Source organism: Candoia aspera, chromosome 8, assembly GCF_035149785.1.
Source record: "Candoia aspera isolate rCanAsp1 chromosome 8, rCanAsp1.hap2, whole genome shotgun sequence".
Lineage (NCBI taxonomy): Eukaryota > Metazoa > Chordata > Lepidosauria > Squamata > Boidae > Candoia > Candoia aspera.
Window position 1 is genome coordinate 54178137 of NC_086160.1, and position 20971 is coordinate 54199107.

At 37.1% G+C, this 20971-nt stretch overlaps 1 protein-coding gene across 1 annotated transcript in view; it reads right to left on the minus strand.

Moving 5' to 3' along the window:
• Positions 1 to 12920: 12920 nt before the first annotated feature.
• EGF (epidermal growth factor) overlaps positions 12921 to 20971 on the minus strand; it is a 47270-nt gene continuing 39219 nt past the window's right edge. Inside the window, exons 19-20 of the mRNA XM_063310728.1 lie at positions 13878 to 13998; positions 12921 to 12959 (exon numbers count right to left, since the gene is read on the minus strand). Coding sequence (XP_063166798.1) covers positions 12921 to 12959; positions 13878 to 13998 — 160 coding nt within the window. The remainder of the gene's footprint in view (positions 12960 to 13877; positions 13999 to 20971) is intronic.

A 20971-nucleotide genomic window follows, 5' to 3' on the forward strand; every position in this document is an offset into this window, starting at 1 on the left:
ATAAATTTGGGCAATGGTGGGCAACTGGCTAGGATGGGATATTAGACACCTTTCAAGTTTGCTCCAGTAAAAGACAGGATGTTTTGACAGAGCTCCTCCACTGCAATAACCTGTCACTTATATTATTAAACATGGGTTGAAGACCACTAGACATATGTCCAAAAATATCTCAGCAATTTGGAGGAGAGGTATGGAGTGAAATGGGAGCTTGCTTGCATCAAGACTCCCTCCTGTCTCATCTTGGTCCCATCTTTTACCCAACCAGCTTGTTAACATGGCTAATTTTGGACACATGTTTACTGGGTTTTCCCTGCTTGGGCTAGGAGAGTAAACTGGAGGAATTCTTGTCAATTTTCAGCCTTACTCAACTTTTTGATTCTGGAGGAACCCTTTAAAAAAATTTTCAGGCCTTAGGGAACCCCTGCACATTCAGGCTCAAAAATAGGCCAGAAGTTACAAAATTATTATATCTGTTTCACGTGTAGGCCTGTAGATATGCATTAACAGTGTTCTTATACTAAAAATAAAGAATGAAACTTACCTCTTTAATGCGAAGTTGCCTGAATTTGAAATAATTTTTTAAATAAATCGTGATCTCCCAGGGAACCCCTAGTGACCTCGCGGAACCCTGGTTGAGAAACCTTGATCTATATGATCAGTAGGAATCGACAACAACTTGATAGCACATAATCAGTCAATCAATCCAAATAAATAAATGCTTCAAGGACTCAGCAGTGCTGGCAGCAGCTAGCCATGGTCAGCAGCACCCATATCCATGGGGTATGCAAAGTGGCACTGGAGTGGGCAAAATGGAGTTGTTCCTCCCTTCCCCCCAAGTAATAAAAACAGCCACATAAAATTCCTTGGCAGCAGAGCAGCAGCAACCTGTAAAGCACTTATTTGGGACAGAATCCATGGCACATCTCTTTCCTGCTTTAAATGAATTAGCAGCCCCCTTTTTTATGAAAAACTCTACCACTCTTCTGAAAGCTCACTGAACACATGTTTAATAATAGGTTCCAGCCCTTGATCGTATCTTCATCAAGATGGTAGATAAGGCATTGAAAGTCATTTGTACACCAAGACAAATGTTGAGAGAAGACAGAAAATGCTATTTTAAAACTGGAATATTTCAGATGAATTTAGATTGCCTCTGCAGTGGGTTGGGGATGACCCAAAAAGCTCTCATGAGGGTATATCCTCTAAAGTGGGAACCCATGGATGTCCATGGATGGTTTCATAAATTGGTGACAGACCTACAAAAAGGGCAGAGCTTATGTGGTGATAACATGCTACTACATTGGTCCTTTTGCCTCCCTTTGCCCTCTTTTGAGGATACCATTTAAGGCCTCTTTATGCCACAGTTAGCAGGACATGAGGCTAAGCCCAAAGTCCAGCAAAGAGAGATTGAAGGAATTGGGGATGTTCAGCTCTGACAAAAGGTGACCAGGAGGGGATAGGACCTGGAATGATGTCACACAGAAAAGTGCTGGGAACTCTTATCTATGCTCCTGGTGGACAGTGCATGAAACAATGAGCATAAGTGAGAGAAAGTCACCATTAGGAAAAACTTCTCCCCAATAAGAGAAGTTCAACTGCCAAACAAATTACAGAGGAAAGTGGTCAATTCTCTTTGCTAAACAGAGCAAAGGCAAGACAGTGGGGATAATTTTACTTGTATTCTTACACCGAGTGGAAAGTTAGACTCCATGGCTTCAGTGGCTTCTTCCAACTCTCTAGGGCTATAGAATAACTACCTGGGATTTCTTCTATGGCAGATGTAATATGGCAATTAAAAGTTAAGTAATCATTTGCTGCCTGAAGCTACACATCCACACCATCTTATAATAAAGCCGTCCTTTTGCAAAACAGTGTAGATTGAGTATCTCATGACTGTGAAGCAACACTTTTCACTGCATTTTATGTATGCAAATTTTAGCACTTTTTCTTTCTATAAAATCAAACTTTAGGGATAAGGGCCCATTGTACATTAATACAAATGGACATGGAGGCGTATTAGATGTCCTTCATTTCTCACTAACCAGAAATAACTATTTCCTCTCACTGATCTGCTTTTTTTAATGAATTTAGATTGCCAATAAATGATGCTAGAAATTAAACTAATTGCTGAAGCTGAGTAACTTATTTGATTAGGCAATAAAAATTACTATCAGTCCATGCTGTCTTAAAAGATGCCCTTTTTTAGTAAGAACAGGAGTTCCAAAGTTTTCATTTTTAGCCAGCAACTCCTGCCAATCAGGTAGGGTTCACTGCAAAACCAGAAAGCTGTGTGGCAGATGATGATGATTCATAGTTACTTCTAGTAATTACATTTATAGAATATACTCATCAAAACAGGCTTGAACAATCTCCCACATTTAATGAATAACCTGAGGAAAGGAGATGATCTTTACACATCCTATAGGGCCATGTGCGCAGGCATGTACATGTGCATACCTTTATGCATAGTGTACATGACGCTACTGGAGTCTACAAGAAGGATTGCATTTTGTGCAATTTTGGTTAATAGTATTGCCTAGTGAGTAATGCACATTTGTACACATAAGGAAAGTGTATGTAAATACATACGGTCTTGGCAGTATGGAAGGTATATGTATTTTGGAAGATTTCTCCAAGTTATACAGAACTCTGACCTGAGCTGATCCTCTTCTTCCTCTTCTTTCTATTTTGAAAAGGGGGACAACAGAAGGCCGATTGTTCTGCACATGGTGATTCCTGGTTTGATGTTCTTTAAATATGCAGCTGAGTGATCTGTTTGTGACTGTTACAGATAGTCCTGGCAGGGAGTAAATCTTTTGCATGGCAAGATGTAGGAGTTAACCACAAGAATACATGTCTCAGTTGTATGTGCATAAATACCTTCATGCATAGTGTACATGTCATTACTGGAGTCTACAAGAAGGATTGCATTTTGTGCCATTTTGGTTAATGGTATTGCCCAGTGAGTAATACATAGTTTTTTAAATTGGCTTAGCTCCGTTGCTAGAAAGCAATAATAATATACTATAAAGCAGCTTGGAATGTTAAACTAGTCTTGATTTTGTTGGTTTTTCTTTGGTATTTTAAGTATGTTTTTTCTCTGGATATACATGATAGTTTTCTCTATTTTATTGTACTTTACTTTTTAAAGTGCAGACTGTCCAGAGTCATTTGGAGTTGAATAACCTTTAAATATAAGAAGGATGATGATAATAATTATAATGATTACAACAACAAGAATGACAATAATACAGGCATTTTCACAAACAGGTGTTTCTGGTTCACTATATTTTTTATCAAGTTTGGGTATGGCTCACAAATCTAAGATTTCCTCTTAGACTTCACCACATGAAAAACATTCAAAGTTGCTTTATTATATATTATTATTGCTCTCTACCAATAGCACCCAGGAAATAATTCCTGACTGCTCACTTGAGGGAATGATATTAAAGGCAAAACTGAAATACTTTGGCCACATAATGAGAAGACAGGACACCCTGGAGAAGATGCTGATGCTAGGGAGAGTGGAGGGCAAAAGGAAGAGGGGCCGACCAAGGGCAAGGTGGATGGATGATATTCTAGAGGTGACGGACTCGTCCCTGGGGGAGCTGGGGGTGTTGACGACTGACAGGAAGCTCTGGCGTTGGCTGGTCCACGAAGTCACGAAGAGTCGGAAGCGACTAAACGAATAAACAACAACAACAAGCAATAGCACTAAGCCAATTAACAAAACTATGCATTACTCACTGGGCAATACCATTACCAAAATGGCACAAAATGGTGTGCAAATAATGACCTTTCAATCTGATCTAAATGATTCTTATGGGTGTTGGCACTGAGAATGTGGTGGGCTATTGGCATTGCAAAAAAACCCTAAACTGCAGCACAGCCAAAGCATATTTGCTGCCTTCTATGAGCATTCTTTCGTTTTTCCTTAGCCCAGCTCTGAGACCCCTAGATCAAACATACTGAAAATCAGTATATTGCAATCTACATTTAATTATATGTTTTTATTATATTTATTGTATTATGTATTATAGTGTTTTATAGTTTTATATTTTTATTTATGTTTTATTGTAAACCGCCCAGAGTCCCTTTAGGGAGATGGGTGGTGATAAATTTGATTAATTAATAAATAAATAAATAGCACCTTAATTTCATTTCACACAAAATCATGTCTGACATTGGTAGTCCTCGACTTACGACCACAATTGGAACTGGAATTTCCATCGCTAGGCAATGCGGTCATAAAATGAGATGTCACGTGACCGCATCACTTAGTGACTGCAATCCCAGAAATTCCCCTTGCTGTCATTAAGTGAATTTTACCAGTTGTTAGCCAAGCACCCACCCTAATCCAAGCCATTCTGGGTTTGGTTCCATCCAGCCCCACGCCTCAGTACGGTAAGGGACAGCCTCCAACTGCCTCCACCCACCTATTGTTCAGCCAACCGCTTTTAACACAAACTATGGTTCACTTCATATATGAACCTTTTCCGTCATTCACTGCCTCCTGTCCTACAGCCCTTTCAGGTGATCTACAAAAGGAAGAAGGAGATGGCCAAACCTTATTCTTCAAACTCTCTTTCATAATAGAAGAAACCTTAGGATGCAATTCTACATCTGTAAAGTATCACTTCTTCTGTGTTCTTGTTTTGTCTGATAAAGAAGGATAACGCCTTGGAGATATGGGGATGACTAGAATTGTGAAACAGGATGCTGGCATATATTATAGCATCACTAAACTCTTTATCTTCTTCGATACTGTACTGTTTAGTATAAAACTAACATTACATTCATAAGGTCTTAGACATCTTCTAGGAGTGTGTGCCCTCTGGTGGTATTAAAATATGAAAAAAGGAGGGAAGATTTCTGGTTTCTTTGAAGAACTTTTTTTAAATCACTGTAATACTTACATTAAAATTCTTAACAATTTTTAGTAAATAGTTCTTTATTTCTGTCTTGATTGGTGTTCTTGATCAGGATCAGAACATGAATGTGCAAAACTGAACAGGCATTATACCTACATGATAGCAAGAGAAAAGGTTTTTTTGTCAAACTCTTTGGGGTTAGGAATGTTTAGTGTCTTCTTCTTTTCCCCTAAAGAGGAAATCCTATTTCAAAGATTTAAAAGAGTTTGCCACAGAATTCAACAGAAGTTTCTCGCCTCAAGGGGTAAATGTAAAGCCAAAATGGGATTATTAGGGTGTTGGGTATCTCACTTAAGCAGCAAAATTATGAAAGCCAATGAAATAAGAACAGATAGTTTTTGTCAGATGTTAGCTGCATCTCCTATGTCCAGTCATTGATGCATTCGAATTGTGGTGTTGGCGAAGATGACTGAAAATACCATGGACTGCCAGAAGAACAAACGAATCAGTTTTAGAAGAAATACAACCAGACTGTTCCCTAGAGGCGAAGATAACTAGGCTTAGACTCTCATACTTTGGGCACATCGTCAGGAAAGACTGATCGCTTGAAAAGGACATCATGTTTGGTAAAGTCGAGGGCCAGAGGAAAAGTGGAAGACCTTCAGTGCGATGGATTGATACAATTACCGCAACAATGGATGCAAACATTGGAACAGTCAGGCATATGGCACAAGACCAAACAGCATTTCGTTCTATTATACCTAGGGTCGCCATGAATCGTAAATGACTCGATGGCAACTAACAACAACAGTTAACAACATCAGTTTGGCAAACTGTTCTTTTATATCCCCATTAGTGTAAGCAAACATCTGGAAAGCAAAACGTAGGTGCAATTACTAATTTTAAACCTTCCTATACATTAACAGAACTGAGATCTGTATTTAGCATAGCACTGTCAAAATTTTCATTCTTCCAGTTTTATTCTAAACATTGTTTCCATTCAGTAGAAATAAGTGTGGAGAAATACATTATCTTATACATTACTAAAAATGTATGATGGTCATGATGATCAGTTGTGGTTATCTATAGAGTTTAGTATTAAAATAATTGGGACTGTATGATGAAATTCAGTGAGAATTAAATCTAATTCTTACTAGAGGTAGAGCAGGATGAAGTAGGGTGGTACTTGGCTTGGCAATAATGTTTATGGGGAAAAATGAATAGTAATTGAATGTGATGGAACTGCGAAAATGCCAATACCATTTTAGGCAACATCAATAGTAATGTAGTGTGTAAATCCCAGGAAGTAATTATTACACTGAGAGCCAGTTTGGTGTAGTGGTTAAGGCACCAGGCTAGAAACCAGGAAACTGTGAGTTCTAGTCCCTCTTTAAGCACAAAGCCAGCTGGGTGATCTTGGGCCAGTCACTTTCTCTGTTTTGAAATAATGTATGTAACATTATCTAAGGTAAAGGTAAAGGTTTCCCTTGACGTAAAGTCCAGTCGTGTCCGACTCTAGGGGGCGGTGCTCATCTCCGTTTCAAAGCCTTGGAGCCGGCGTTGTCCATAGGACACTTCCGGGTCATGTGGCCAGCATGACTCACGGAACGCCGTTACCTTCCCGCCGAAGCGGTACCAATTAATCTACTCACATTTGCATGTTTTCGAACTGCTTGGTGTGCAGAAGCTGGGACGAGCAACGGGAGCTCACCCCGCCGCGCGGTTTCGAACCACTGACCTTCCGATCGACAGCTCAGCGGTTTAACCCGCAGTGGCAAGCCACTTTTGAAATCTTGCCAAGAAAACTGCAGAGACTAGTCCAGGCAGGAGTCAACACTGTCTTGAAATGACTACCCACACACACACACAACATTAGTATTCTAGTAGTTAGATCCGCCTCAGGTCTGGGCACCATGCATTAAGAAGAATTCAGATAAATTTAGAATAGATTAATTTATCTCATACATCCTTCTGCATTAAGCTGAGTAGCTAATGGGAGAACAATTAATATTATAATAAATAACAAAATGAAAATAGCAATTAAACAATATAGTTGGAACCTGAGATATATCAATTTTTTATAGATATATGTGGAAAGAATAAAAGCCCTAGGAAGCAGAAAATGGCAAGCCACTTTTGAAATCTTGCCAAGAAAACTGCAGAGACTAGTCCAGGCAGGAGTCAACACTGTCTTGAAATGACTACCCACACACACACACAACATTAGTATTCTAGTAGTTAGATCCGCCTCAGGTCTGGGCACCATGCATTAAGAAGAATTCAGATAAATTTAGACAGGTTGCAGGACCAGAAATTAAGTACTTAGAGCTTAATTAACAGGATCAGGCAGGAGTCAACACTGTCTTGAAGAGACTATATCTATCTATCTATCTATCTATCTATCTATCTATCTATCTATCTATCTATCTGTCTATCCATACATACACACACACACACACATACACACACACACAACATTAGTATTCTAGTAGTCAGATCTGCCTCAGGTCTGGGCACCATGCATTAAGAAGAATTCAGACAAATTTAGACAGGTTGCAGGACCAGAAATTACTTAGAAAAGAGCTTAATTAACAATCTGTTTAGCCTTTAAGAGTTAAAATTGAGGGGAAAGTGATAGCACTCTTCCTAAGTCTGAAAGGATGTCACACAAAAGAAGGCTAAGATCTTTTATCTGTTTTGAAATAATGTATGAAACATTATCTAGAGAATAGATTAATTTATCTCATACATCCTTTTGCATTAAGCTGAGTAGCTAATGGGAGAACAATTAATATTATAATAAATAACAAAATGAAAATAGCAATTAAACAATATAGTTGGAACCTGAGATATATCAATTTTTATAGATACATGTGGAAAGAATAAAAGCTTCACATTTTAAATCTCTTTTTTCAAAAATTGATCTTCCAACCTTTCCTGGGCTCTGATTAAACATTATAGTGTGTTATATACATTCTCGGAAATCAATCTTTTATTAGAAACAATTGTTTGAAGAACTTGCTCACATACAGTGCTGTTCTTATGGATATTGCAATAATGCTATACCCCACCTGTAACTGAGGGTAGCAGGGGAGAGAAATGTGCTGTTCTCTCTCTCTCTTTTGTATATAATTTTTACTAAGGATTTTGATACAACAGTAAAAACTAATACAAACTAAACCTAAAGAGAAGATAAAGAAAAAAGAAAAAGTGAAGAAAAAAGAAAAAGAAAGAAGAAAGAAAAAGGAAAGAGAAAGAGAAAAGAAAGAATATAATATAAAAAGAAAAAGAAAAGAAATATTTAAAGAAGTGACTTCCAATCTTCATTACTAAAAGTATAGACAAATTTAGTAACTCTTCGTCCCTTAGGGATATCTCTTCATCCCATATTCCATCCCTTATCAATAAGCAAATCCATAAAACATCAATTTTTCAATCCTGGTGTCAGAAAAAAGTCAATAACAGGTTGCCAGAATTTTGCAAAAAAAAAAAAGTCTTATTTTAATCTTGATCAGATAAATCAAATTTATATTCCTTCCCTTTACTCCTAACAGTCTTAATCTTTAGTTCATTCAAATATTGTCATAGGCTTTGATTTCTCTTCAATTCTTCTTTAGCCCATCACACAGACTTCTTCAAGGGTTTTACAAGTCTCTTTTGTACAGCCAATCAGAAAACATTCTCCAGGTCATTCTCTTGGTTTGTCATTTGTGTTTCCCCTTTAACTTTTAAAACTTCAGCCTGTTTCTTTTGTATATCCAATAAAGCGTCCTTTTCCAAGTCATTCTTTTGGCCTGTCATTTGTAGTTCCACTTTCAGTACTTCTCTGTCTTGTCAGAAAAAAATTGCTCCACATCTGTCATTCCCTCATTAATATATTTTGGACATAGTCTATCTATAGAGTCAGACATTATTACTGATACTACTAATTTCTGGCTTCATTCTTCAAAGATCTCCTTTAATATTTCCAATGTTATGAAGTTTTGTGTCATTTTAAGTCCCAGTACTAACTAATTATTTAGTAAGTCCCTGTAGTAACCAACACCAAAGGCAGGCTTGTATTTTTTTTTCCCCTTCTACTTAGAATCTTTAGTCCCATTTAGTGTCCAGTTTCTAAAATCATAAAGTCACTTATCTTTGTTATGACTTACAATAGCCAAGATGGCCAAAATAAATCTGGTTGCCACAAGAAGCTATTTTTAGGGTTAATTCCAAAATCTTACAGTAAAAGTCAATATTCCAAATTTATCTGGACCCTTAATCCTTTTATAACCTTCTTAGATCAAAATCTTATTTAGCAGTTCACACATTTTTATCTATCTCTTTTTTCCTCCTACCAAGGTAAGAGCTCCACCATCTGGTTTCTGGGAAAGCTAGGATGAAATACTCAAAATGGATTTATATCTCCAGTCTCCATGACTTCTATGACACCTTCGCAGGATTATACTTTTGATCTATTATTTAATCAGATCCATACATATAAAAAAAATAATTCGAAGAAAAGTGATAGCTTTTGTTTTTATGCATAGCAATATATCAAAATAGGCATAAACTTGGAAGAGGGAAAAGCTTTTAAAAGATTATATTGGGTATCCACAGTATTTCAAAGTTTTTATTTCAAAAATTAACATGTTGTACTTGAAAATAACTTCCTAATTAACCAAATGCATATTTAAGTACAATGTAATATAACATATTAATTGAAATGATATAATACATTAATTGAGTAATTGATTGATTATGTGCCATCAAGTCATTGTTGACACCTAGCAACCACATACTGTAGATAGATTTTCTCCATGATGATCTGTCCTTAACCTGGTCTGTCAGGTCTTCCAATGGTGCACTCATTGCCACTATAACTGAGTCCATCCACCTAATTGACTAATACTGTGTTCCTAACTGAATAATTCAGCCAAAGATTAAACAACTTCCTACAAAGCATTAGGTTACATAGTTAGCTTTAATTTTATGTTGAATTATAACCTGGAATTAATTATACAATGATTTTAAAAAATCTTCATTTTTGTACAACCAACCTTACAAAGTTCAGGCTGACAATGTATGCAAACCAGTTCCCTTAAAAAAAATCAATTTCAAAATTGATTTCTTCTATGTTTTAAGGTAGGCTTTTGTTGAAGAAAGTTATTTTATTCAATAGGCTCCTTTGGGATACTTTTTTCCTCTCTACGTTTTGCCTTATAAATAACTATAATCAGAATTCTAGTGTTAGCTTCAGCAAACTGATTCAATCAATTGCTAGGTTATAAATGCCTCCTCCCATTTCAGTCTTGAACATTCTCAGTTGGGCCAGGAGGTAGGAATAACTTTAGTTTTCTAATCAATATCATATAATCAGTTATATGGTTATTAGTTAAAATGAAGTGCAAAGAGATCAGCCAAGTGTACTATTTTTACACAAATAGTTTTCACTATATATGTGCATTGGTCACCAAGTAAAATCTGATAATTTATAGATATGGGCTTATTAAGTATTTATTGAACATTTAATGGAATTGCTTCACTTACTGGAGTGCTCCATAAGAAGTTAGCAACAGCAACTCTATTAACATTGTCAAACTTGTATCCTGATCACCAATTCATAGTGAATTTAACAAGATACATGCAGCGCAGCACAAGTCAATTTCAAAAGCTTTCTTGCAATTAAAAAGTATTAAATGAACCAAAAGTAATCATATTTACTGTATTTTAATTAATTTAAATTAAAATGCATTTGATTGTTAAGCTGGACTCATCCATTTCTTTGTCTTACAGATTTTGGAATGCAAACTGGCATGCTACTCAAAGTTTATGTTCCCAGCCCCCAAATTATTATTTATACATGTAATAAAATAATTCAGATGATAAGTCAAATGAGTCATTAATCACTAATTATCCTCTCTGGTATCCAGTTGCTTACGTTCATCAAGATGGCCTGGATGAATACAAATAAATACATTCACAGTGGGCTTATCCAATATCCTTCTGACACTTCTGGAAATCTATGGCATAAATGGTTGTCTAGCATTTGGTTTTGCTTATTTTCAAAAAACTTTAAGGTTACCTAATTAGCCCTTAATCTCCTATGTCCAGTCATTGAATGGTTCTTTAATTTTCCTACATTAATTAACTGTATGAAGTTATTGCAGGAGCGGAGTAAGGCAGAGAGTCACTTTCTAGAGTTCTTGAAGCTAACAAGCCATTGAAGGAGCTGAAAATCATTCTCTGATTCATAAGATGGAGTTGTCTAGTAAGCTAGAGTCTGGTGGGCTGCAGACTTGATCTGCTAGTTCTTCCATCAACTTTGGTGGTTCAGGTTTGCATAGTTCAAGCTGGTCATGAAGAAGACAGGGAAGCATCACTCAGAGTTAACTGCATCTGCGAATCGGAAGATGGCTCTTAAGATAAGAAAGAGTAATGAACCAGATTGACCAAGAGATTGCTATATGTGATGCTCTGAGACAAAAAAACACAGTATAAATTTTGTAACTTGAATGAAGAACAGAAATACTACAAAAATTAAAGGTTGAAATATTAAGAACCAGAGCATTGTTTAAGGAAACTGATCTTTTTTAATTCTCAAAGTATAATTCACTAGCATTATAAATTTGTGTATAATGTCTCCTTTAAACTTGCCCATAGTTTGTTTAAGATAGAAACAGAGGCTCTCCACTTTCCTTTTCAACTGTCAAGAATATGAAGTCCAATCAGACATCAATTACATTTGCTCCATGGTGCATAGGGGAGGAACAACCACAGTTATAAAAAAAAAATCTAGAAGCTCTGTTTTTGCTTCTGTAAACATTATGTTTTGTAAACCACAAAAGTATCATCACCAGCACTATCTAACGCCTAACTTTTAGATGTTCTACACATGGTAACTCATGCTCTGGTCATCTCCCCCTGGATTATGGAAGGGTACTCTATATGGGGATGCCCTGAAATATCACTTGGAAGCTACAGCTGATCCAGAATATAGCTACATGGGTAGTTATGGGGTTATCTCAGAACACCCATGTAACACCCCTACTTCCTGAGTTGCAGTCATACCCATTTGGCTTCCAGGCACAATTCAAGGTGCTGGTTGTCTCCAATTATTTCTATGTGCCCTACAAGATCAGACAGGTTGGGCAAACTGGTTTGCTTCAATTAAACAGTGTCATCTTATGGGATACAGGAAGCATATCTTCCCTGTCACCGCATCTGCCATACAGAAAAAACATATCCCTTGACATTAGGACAACCCCAACTCTGTTGGCTTTTCATGGAACATTGAAGACTTGGCTCTTCCCCCCAGCATTGGAACAGAGCATTGGTGAGGCCATCTTATGTATCTTGTGTTAAATTATTATTACCCTGGTTCAACATGTCTTTTTTTCTAACCAAGTTTTTTAAATTTTTGATTTAATGATTGTGACTTAGAGTTATATGTGAGTTGATGGCCAGATAAAATGAGTGAATTAATTAATTAATCCAGATCCTAAATTGTTAGGGAATTCCTGGAAGCGTGGCATTTAGACAAATCAGCCATCAATAGGCACAAAGAGATAAGCCACATTTACATAGCATTCAAAAGAGACAATAAAAAAAAACCTAGGAAGGAAACAAAAAGACTAGAACACATTCCCTCCAGCAGCCAACACTCAGAGAAGCAAGGATCAATACCAGACAAACAACCAGGAAGAAAACAATACTCTAATCAAGGGACCACCCAGGAAGAAATCATAGCCCCACCAAAACTGGCAGGGAAGGTAATATATATAAACAGGCAGCAAACCCCATACTCAGTCGTAGTGATAATGTTGCCTACTTGGGTAATGAAATGTCTGCAAGCAAACAACCAAGGTCAGGGAGCACCAAGGACTCCACAGATGCATCTCTTTCACCAGGCTTTTAATTTTTTAGATGATTTTAGCATTTATTTGACTGTAATTTTAAATCTGTATTTGTAATTTTTATATTTACTTTATTTACATTATGATAGCTACTTTAAGTACTCACCAAAGCAGAAAGGCAAGATATAAACCAAATAAATAAATTTTGATCCTATTAACTATGGTTGATAAGTTCATGAAACTGATCCTTACACTATCAACAAAAGCAATCAAGAGGAGAAAAATCAACAATGCAAAGAATGTTATGGAAGATTAAATAAGATTTGATTTAATTGACTCAGTCCAATATTTAGATATATAATAAACATTAATATTCAATGAAAATTATACTAGGAGCTGAGATTAATTGTAGCAACAACTGCTGCTAAGGGCATCTTTATTTAGAACAGTCTGAAATAGAAGGATAGCTGTGGTTCTAAAGCAACGTTCTTGTTTTAGAAGTTTACCTGCTGGGTTTTCCACTTAATCTTGTAATAAACAGGAAAAGTGCAAATGGGAAACATAACTTACTTAGCTGATTAATTCTGCATCGTTCCATTTATTATTTTGGATGGAATGAAATTACTGTCCATGTGAAGTACAATGAAACATATCATGAGATCCAGTTTCTCATTCCTTTCTTTCACTGCTCAGCTGCCCAAATACATCCAAAGGCATTTCACCTCCAAGCCAAATGTCCTAGGTAGTCTGCAAAACCTTGGATTGCGATTCTGCACTTCATTAAGCATTGCTAGGCCCCTCAATATGGAAAGAGGAGCAAGCCAGCAGTGGTCTCTAAGAAACAAAGTGCATTTTCATCTCTGCAGTATGAATCAGTCATGTCATCATGTTGGCATTCCTTAATTTAGAACATCCCTCCAACTGTTTGTGCAGAGCTAACAATAACACTGTCTCTTGCTTGCAATGCATTCTGGCAGCTGTGAACTTTGAAGGATCACATAGCAATGAGCTAAGAAGAACTGTGGGTTCATAGAAAAATACTTGATAGGCCTCCCAGTGGTTATTTAATATATTTAATATATGAAGCATTTGATGGATAATCTCAAGTGGATCCCTGCTACCCTTTGATCTTTCCTTTGTTTTGCACTACTCCATGTTACTATAGAATTACCGAAGGCTTAAGAGTTGGCAGCTTCATGTTGTCGCTTTTAGGGCTAGTATGGGTGCTGTTGCAGGTTATGTCTATTCTGTCTTCTACATAAGGCTCCCTCTTGGAAAACTTCTGTTGTCTCCTGTAAAAGAAAAAAAAAAAGATCAAGGAAATAAAACTCTCTATGGACAAAAATATTTTGACTATAACATACAGTTCAAGTACCCATTTGTTTTGCTAGCTGAATTCCATTCCATCCCTGCCAAACTAGTGCAGCATAACACTGATCTTTAACAGCTGAGGCTGGAATTATTATTGCAGTCTTCCCCAAACTATGCCCTCCAAAAGGAGCAATATTTACACCCAGATGGCACGGTCTGCTAGATGGCAATTATCAGAATTGTAGTTCAATGACTCTGGAACATACCTGTGGGAGAAGAAGGAGGAGGCTACACTACTGGCCATAGCTAAAGATAATGAGATGGACACAGAGACAGAGAGACGGAGAGATCGAGTTCAGTCTTCCCTAACTTATAGTCCTCAGATATACGGAACATCAATATTGTTTCCATGAAGATGCGAAACTTAAAAATTGTTTACTTCACATGGGTAGGGAAAGGACAAAATGTCAGTGGCCCTTATCCAAGAGTTTCATTGAATCTATCTGGAAATGCTCATCCGGGTGTGCATCACCAAAGTCCTCAGATACATGTGGTCCCCAATTGTTGCTTGCTCTCTCTCTCTCTCTCTCTCTCTCTCTCAATACTTGATTATGTGCCATCAAGTCGTTTTCGTCTCCTAGCAACCACATAGATAGATTTTCTCCATTATGATCTATCCCTAACCTGTTCTTTCAAGTATTAAATGCATGGGGACTATTCGTATTAATTGTATTTAAACTTAAATTGAAAACTCACATTTACTTTTCCCACGGTCACACCCACTTTGTGTATGTAATGGATGTGCAAATCTGTGGCATGCTACTCAAAGGCAGAGTGCAACCCTTAGCCTAAAACAATGTGTATATTGCTTCACCCACAATTAATTGCATCTTGATTTCTTTGGATGTTTGTTAGTTTTCTCTGGAATGAGATCCATTTGATTAAGTTTATTGAAGTCACTTTCCCACAGCTTCAACTCTTCAGGATAATCAGTATTCACCTCCAGAATAAAAATGGACAGACTTCAAACTTTCCAGATATGCTTTAACTTTTAATAGACCCTCAAGTGCAAATGATTTCCAGTTAGTTCTAAAGACAAAGATTTGCTATTGAGCAAAGTTTATTTACATTCCAAAACTGAGCCAAGCTCATAATCCTTTCACATTCAAGTCCACCCTTCCCTGTTCTAAGCTTTCATCATTTCAGCTTCATTTAATTTGGAAAAATCCATTTTTCTGTTGCTGTTGCTAAACTATTACTGATCCGCTGTGAGAGATATTCCAGCATATCTGGAACCGGCCACCCCATTTTACATTATTGTCATAAAATTGCTTAAATAATAAGTAAAGCACTTTGGACACTAACAATGGACTGTATTAATTACGCTACTGTTGCATATATCTACTGATTACACTGAGGAAGAATCTCACCTTTCAAAAGTTAACATTTGCTGACAGCAAATTCGTTGTCCATGTGGGAGTACCATAGTCCCAAACAACATCCACACTTAATTGGGTGGTATATAACCAAAGGTACCATCCATATACTGTATAAGTAGACTTGAGAGAACCCCACGTTTTGCTGAAGTACCCTCCAACACACACACAGCCCACCACGGTGTAGAATAAGCATACTTCAAGAAGGGGAATGGCATTATATAAACTGCAGTATGGCCCTCTGACTAGCACCCTGAAGAAGAAAACATTGATTTATTTGTAGGTCCCATTAGTAAGGGTTCTTAGTAGATAAATATGGCAGCAATAGGAAGACAACTGTTTGTGTTTTATAAGCCTTATCCCAGCAGGCCATGTTGTTTGGAATAGCAGAACTACTATTCTGTAGTAGTTAAGGTTTTGTTTTTGTGAGTGTATGTTCTTAGTTCTGCGAGCTTCTTCAGGAGCAATATGAGTTCATGTTTTATGGATGACAAGAAGACCTTTTACTGACCTGCTTCCAAAACATAATCAATACATCTTAAAATATAGCAGAGTAGAGAATGAAATAGCAATTCTGATTCAAATATTGACTTCTGGGCTCCAGTTAAAGGGGGATTTAGATCAGTGATTCCATTTTGATCTGGTTAGCCTACTGATAGCGGTAATATAAACCCAGCCGAGCATGTAATTGAAAACTTGCTTTCGAGATAAACAGTTACATTGATCAAAACCATTTGGTAAAACAGAAAAGTAAATCAGGCCCAAACAAATAATAATAATAATAATAATAATAATAATAATAATAATAATAATAATAATAGAATGTTTATAGAAGTGGAGATACAGGAATAGTGGAATGAATTGAATCAGGGTTCCTAAATTTTAAATGTTCACTGTATTTTTATTATTGTAGTGGTGCTGATGGTGGTGGTGATGATGATGATGATGACGATGTTAATTTTACCAATTTCACCAGTTGGGTGCCTCTATATTTTAAATACTTGAGTCATATGGACCATTCAGCTGAACTGAGAACTCAGCAAACTGCAGTCAACATTTAGTGTAGCTTTCTGACTCCAGTTGAATGTGAATTAAAACAGTACTGCTTTCAGACAAACAATATAAGCATTGAGCATGTTCTACATTAGAACAAAAGCAATGTACAACTACATCTAATACCAAAGTCCCTTTCTCATGTACATCAGGCCATCATGTCTTTGTATGTGAGGTGATCGTGATTTTGGACAGATGAGGGCTCTGCCAAAGTTGGTTTAGTAGTCCTTGATATAAAAATTAAAAATCTGGTACATGTGTCTATCTGCATGTATCAACATGCATGGATATAAGTTCAGAGAATCAGGGAATGGAGTTTCTCAGACAAAGAACCAACAATTAAACAACATAAAAACTAACAGAATGTGGCTTGTTAAAATCAGGAATATTGGATTTTATGCAGTGAACAGTTTTGAGAAAACAATTTACCTAAAAAATGTGATGTTATGGAACATGCATACATATCCATTAGGCTATTCCCTTTCAAGGATTAGCAACATTATGCCAAGCACAGAAAAAGAGTAAGAAGTAAATACCAAAAAAGTTGAAGACACGAGACAAGGAAATACAGCTAAGGGTAATTTCCAGCAACACCATTCACCCCACATCTTTTGACTCTTTCAAACCCATCACTGCTTTCACAACATCTATACACCATTTCATATATTGCATTTTGAGGATCTCAACAACTCCTTCCAGCTAAACTCTTGGCTTTTTTGAACCCCACTCCAGTGGAGGCACCACACCTATTCACCTTATTGTATGCTTTCTCTAAATCAACAAACATACCATAGAATTCCTTTCTTACATTCATTTTACCTTTAATTGCATTTTCTCTTTTAGAGGTTCCTTGTTTAGCCATCTTTATCCATTTCCAGAACATTTGTTTCCATAAAGCTGCTCTCATTGTCTCTGCCTCTTTTAATCTTGATTGTTCCTTGCTGTCTTTGATTGAAACTGTCTTTTTCTCTATGCATACATCTGTATACATTATTCAGCTCTATAGATAAATTAATCCTAGCCCTATTTTACTGCCTATACATAATACAAAGTCTTACTTTCATCCAAATTGTTTGCAGTTGCATACAATCATGCATTTTTTTCTTATTCACATCTTCTTTCAAGTCATCATTCCATTCAGTGCAACTCCACAGACTACTGTGGCACTCTCTAATAAAATTTCTTGCACTGTGCTCCAAGCAGCTTCCACATCCTCTTTTCTTACATCCACTTTCCATTCATAATGTTGCAAGATTAATCTCTCCAATATATTCCCATAAAAGTATCATTTATGCTTTTTCTTCCTGAAATCATTCTATTATCACTCATATTTCTTTTACTGTTCCTTTTTTCCCCATCCGTTTTTCCAAGATCTCTTCTTGACATTATCAAATAATTGCCCATTCCAATTGATTATCTCTGATATTCTTCACTGATTTTCTCAATCTTTCATCATAAACAATCAAATCAATCATGCCTTTTTGAGAGTGAGTATTCTGTAGTAGTTAAGGTGCTGGACAAGGAGCAAGAAGATCCAGGATCTACTCCTCCCTTACGAATAGAATCCAGCTGGATAATTTGGGCCCAGTCATACCCTCTCAGCCCTAATCAGTGTCAGACTCTGTAACAAGCCAGCTGATAAATAAACCCTTTGACACCATGCACTAATAGTTTCACTGTAAGAACTAGGTGAGCACAGTGCAAAGATAAGCAAACCCTGCAACCATGTGGGACAAACACTAAGAAAACAATGCACTCTAAGACACAATCTTCTATATATCATGGTAGCCTCCAGATGGGCCCATAGATATTCACTTTCAGCATCGATTGTGGGTTTTGGTCATATGAGACTTTTACATAATGCTTTTTAATAATATAGAGAAGGTGTAGACAAGGTTATCAGCTTTACCTGTACCTCTGCCTCTGCCACATGCAGCAAGCCCTACTAATGGTACCAATACACCACAAGCACAATAAAAGACCAATTGTACCCCAAGCATGTTCATGCTGTAAGAATGTTTAGCTGATAGAAACAAGAGGCATTAGAAATTCTTCAGGACAAGCCTTTCTCACATGCTAGAGACTAGATAAACATTTGAGAAAGGAATACTCAAACTGTTCCACTGAAATAATACATTCAAAGTTGGCTTCGGACAAATAGACTAGAGCTAATGAATAGTGCATTCTATTCTGTTGATAAGTAACTGTACTTTATTTCAAACTAAACCCACCCTGAAGTTACTACATAAAATATTAGGATGATAATTAGATTAAAGCAGATTGGCAAATGAAATTAATGTATTTATGCGTCATTAGATGTATAAATACTAAATGATCTCTTTGTATAGTGCAGCCATCATATATGGTTATTTTGAGTTGCTTTGTATACTAATAAACTTATTTCTGACTCGGCCAATTAGAGGTTTCAATTGGTTCCTGGCTTGGAAAATGAACAGGAAGATTTCCACCATCTAACAATCTTATTAAATGAATACTATGATAGGGACGTGGTGGCGCTGCGGGTTAAACCGCTGAGCAGCTAAGCTTGCCAATCGGAAGGTCAGCGGTTCGAATCCGCGTGACGGGGTGAGCTCCCATTGCTAGTCCCAGCTCCTGCCAACCTAGCAGTTCGAAAACTTGCCAATGTGAGTAGATTAATAGGTACCGCTTCGGCGGGCAGGTAACGGCATTCCGTTTAGTCATGCCGGCCACATGACCACGGAAGTGTCTACGGACAAACGCCGGCTCTTCGGCTTTGAAACGGGGACAAGCACCGCCCCCTAGAGTCGGACACGACTGGACTTAATGTCAAGGGAAACCTTTACCTTTACTATGATATCTAATCTAGAGCCAACAATATATTAAAAGCCAACCTTCTGCTGTTTGTACGCCACCAACTAAGAGGCACATGCAGTGTTCTAACAGACACTCAGGAAGATATTCACATTTTTTTCAGAATTCTCAAGAAACAAGTTCTTCAGCCTCCCCAAAGTATATTATTCAGCTTCACTGAAGGATTTGGTAGATACGTGTTTGACTGAGATTTAATTTTCCCAGCAAACATAGTCAAGATGAGCTGTGTGAGTCCAAGAAGGCAGAGAAACTAAAATACAGGGTAGCTAGGGATTGTACAGCTGAATAAGCAGGGCATGTAAAGCAGGGGATTAAAATTTGGCCTTGCTAATTAACAATTAAGAACCCTGAGCCAAAGTGTTTGATGTTATCACTACTGAGAAATTAGGCCTGCAGACCTGATTGCTTATTTTTTCAGCAGATGAGGATGAGTGCACAGTGATGGTGTGTCTTCAGTGTATTCTTACCTGATATAAATTGACTTAAGAGAACAGAGATGCCATTGCCTTGTCCACAATCAGCTCTGCCCTTCTTTTTAAAAAGAGGTTATTTTCTCATCGGAATTACTTTTACCTTGTGTCTTGTGACAGTCTCATCATATTGATTAAGAGCCAGAGAAAGCCTGGGAACAACCACCATCGACATCTGCTCAGCTGGATATTCCCTTTCCCCCCATCCTGCCATTATTACCAGCCGTACAGTGGGAAGGATGCCTGAAGAGAGGAAGAGGAACAGGCCTTTTCTCTGCTGACATCCAGGAGGATCATTATTATTAACTCTATTTCAAGAAGGATCCTAGAAGTTATATTTTATGTACAATTTTTATATTGCTTGTAAATTGCTAGGAAAATTGTTAGCCTGAATAGTGGGATTCAAATAATGTAAATATTTCATATGTATAGTTTTTGGACATGACTGAACTCTGTTCCTAGGAAGACATGCTTACTTCATATTCTGAGAACTGCATATAGGCAGATAAGATTTTATATATCATTAATGTATAAACATAGCCAAGTAGAGTTCTGACTCCAGTTTCATTCTAGCTCATCCTTTTCATACCACTTGTTTCTGAAAAGCATGACACATGCACCAACTTTCTGGCATGAATTTGAAATATTCGGAAAATAATTTGCTGTGTAGAAGCTCTGTTGTTCCCAATGTAAATAACATATACTCATCACATGACTTTTAATTGCCAAGGTGAATCCATCCTGTTGTTGCACTTTTAAGAAAATAACAACAATTAGGGAATGAGAGTAACAGGGCACTTCTAGATGGAGTACAGTCACCACAGCATATATTGTGCAATTTTGAGGAAATCCTGGCGAGGTCATCTTCCACTTGGGTTCTTTGTTTTTTCTTTTTCTTTCTTTTCTTGGGGGTGGGTTGTTTGTTTTTTCTGACAGTTTGGGGGCTTTTCTCTAAATTTATCCTGAGAATAAAAGGTAAGTTCATTTCTGTCATTCCAGTGGGAACCACAATATCCCCAGTCCAAGCCAAAACAACAACCACTATAACCATACTGGCTTTTTATAATTCTTCAATTTCTTGCATCCTGTTGTTGTTTATTCGTTTAGTCGCTTCCGACTCTTCGTGACTTCATGGACCAGCT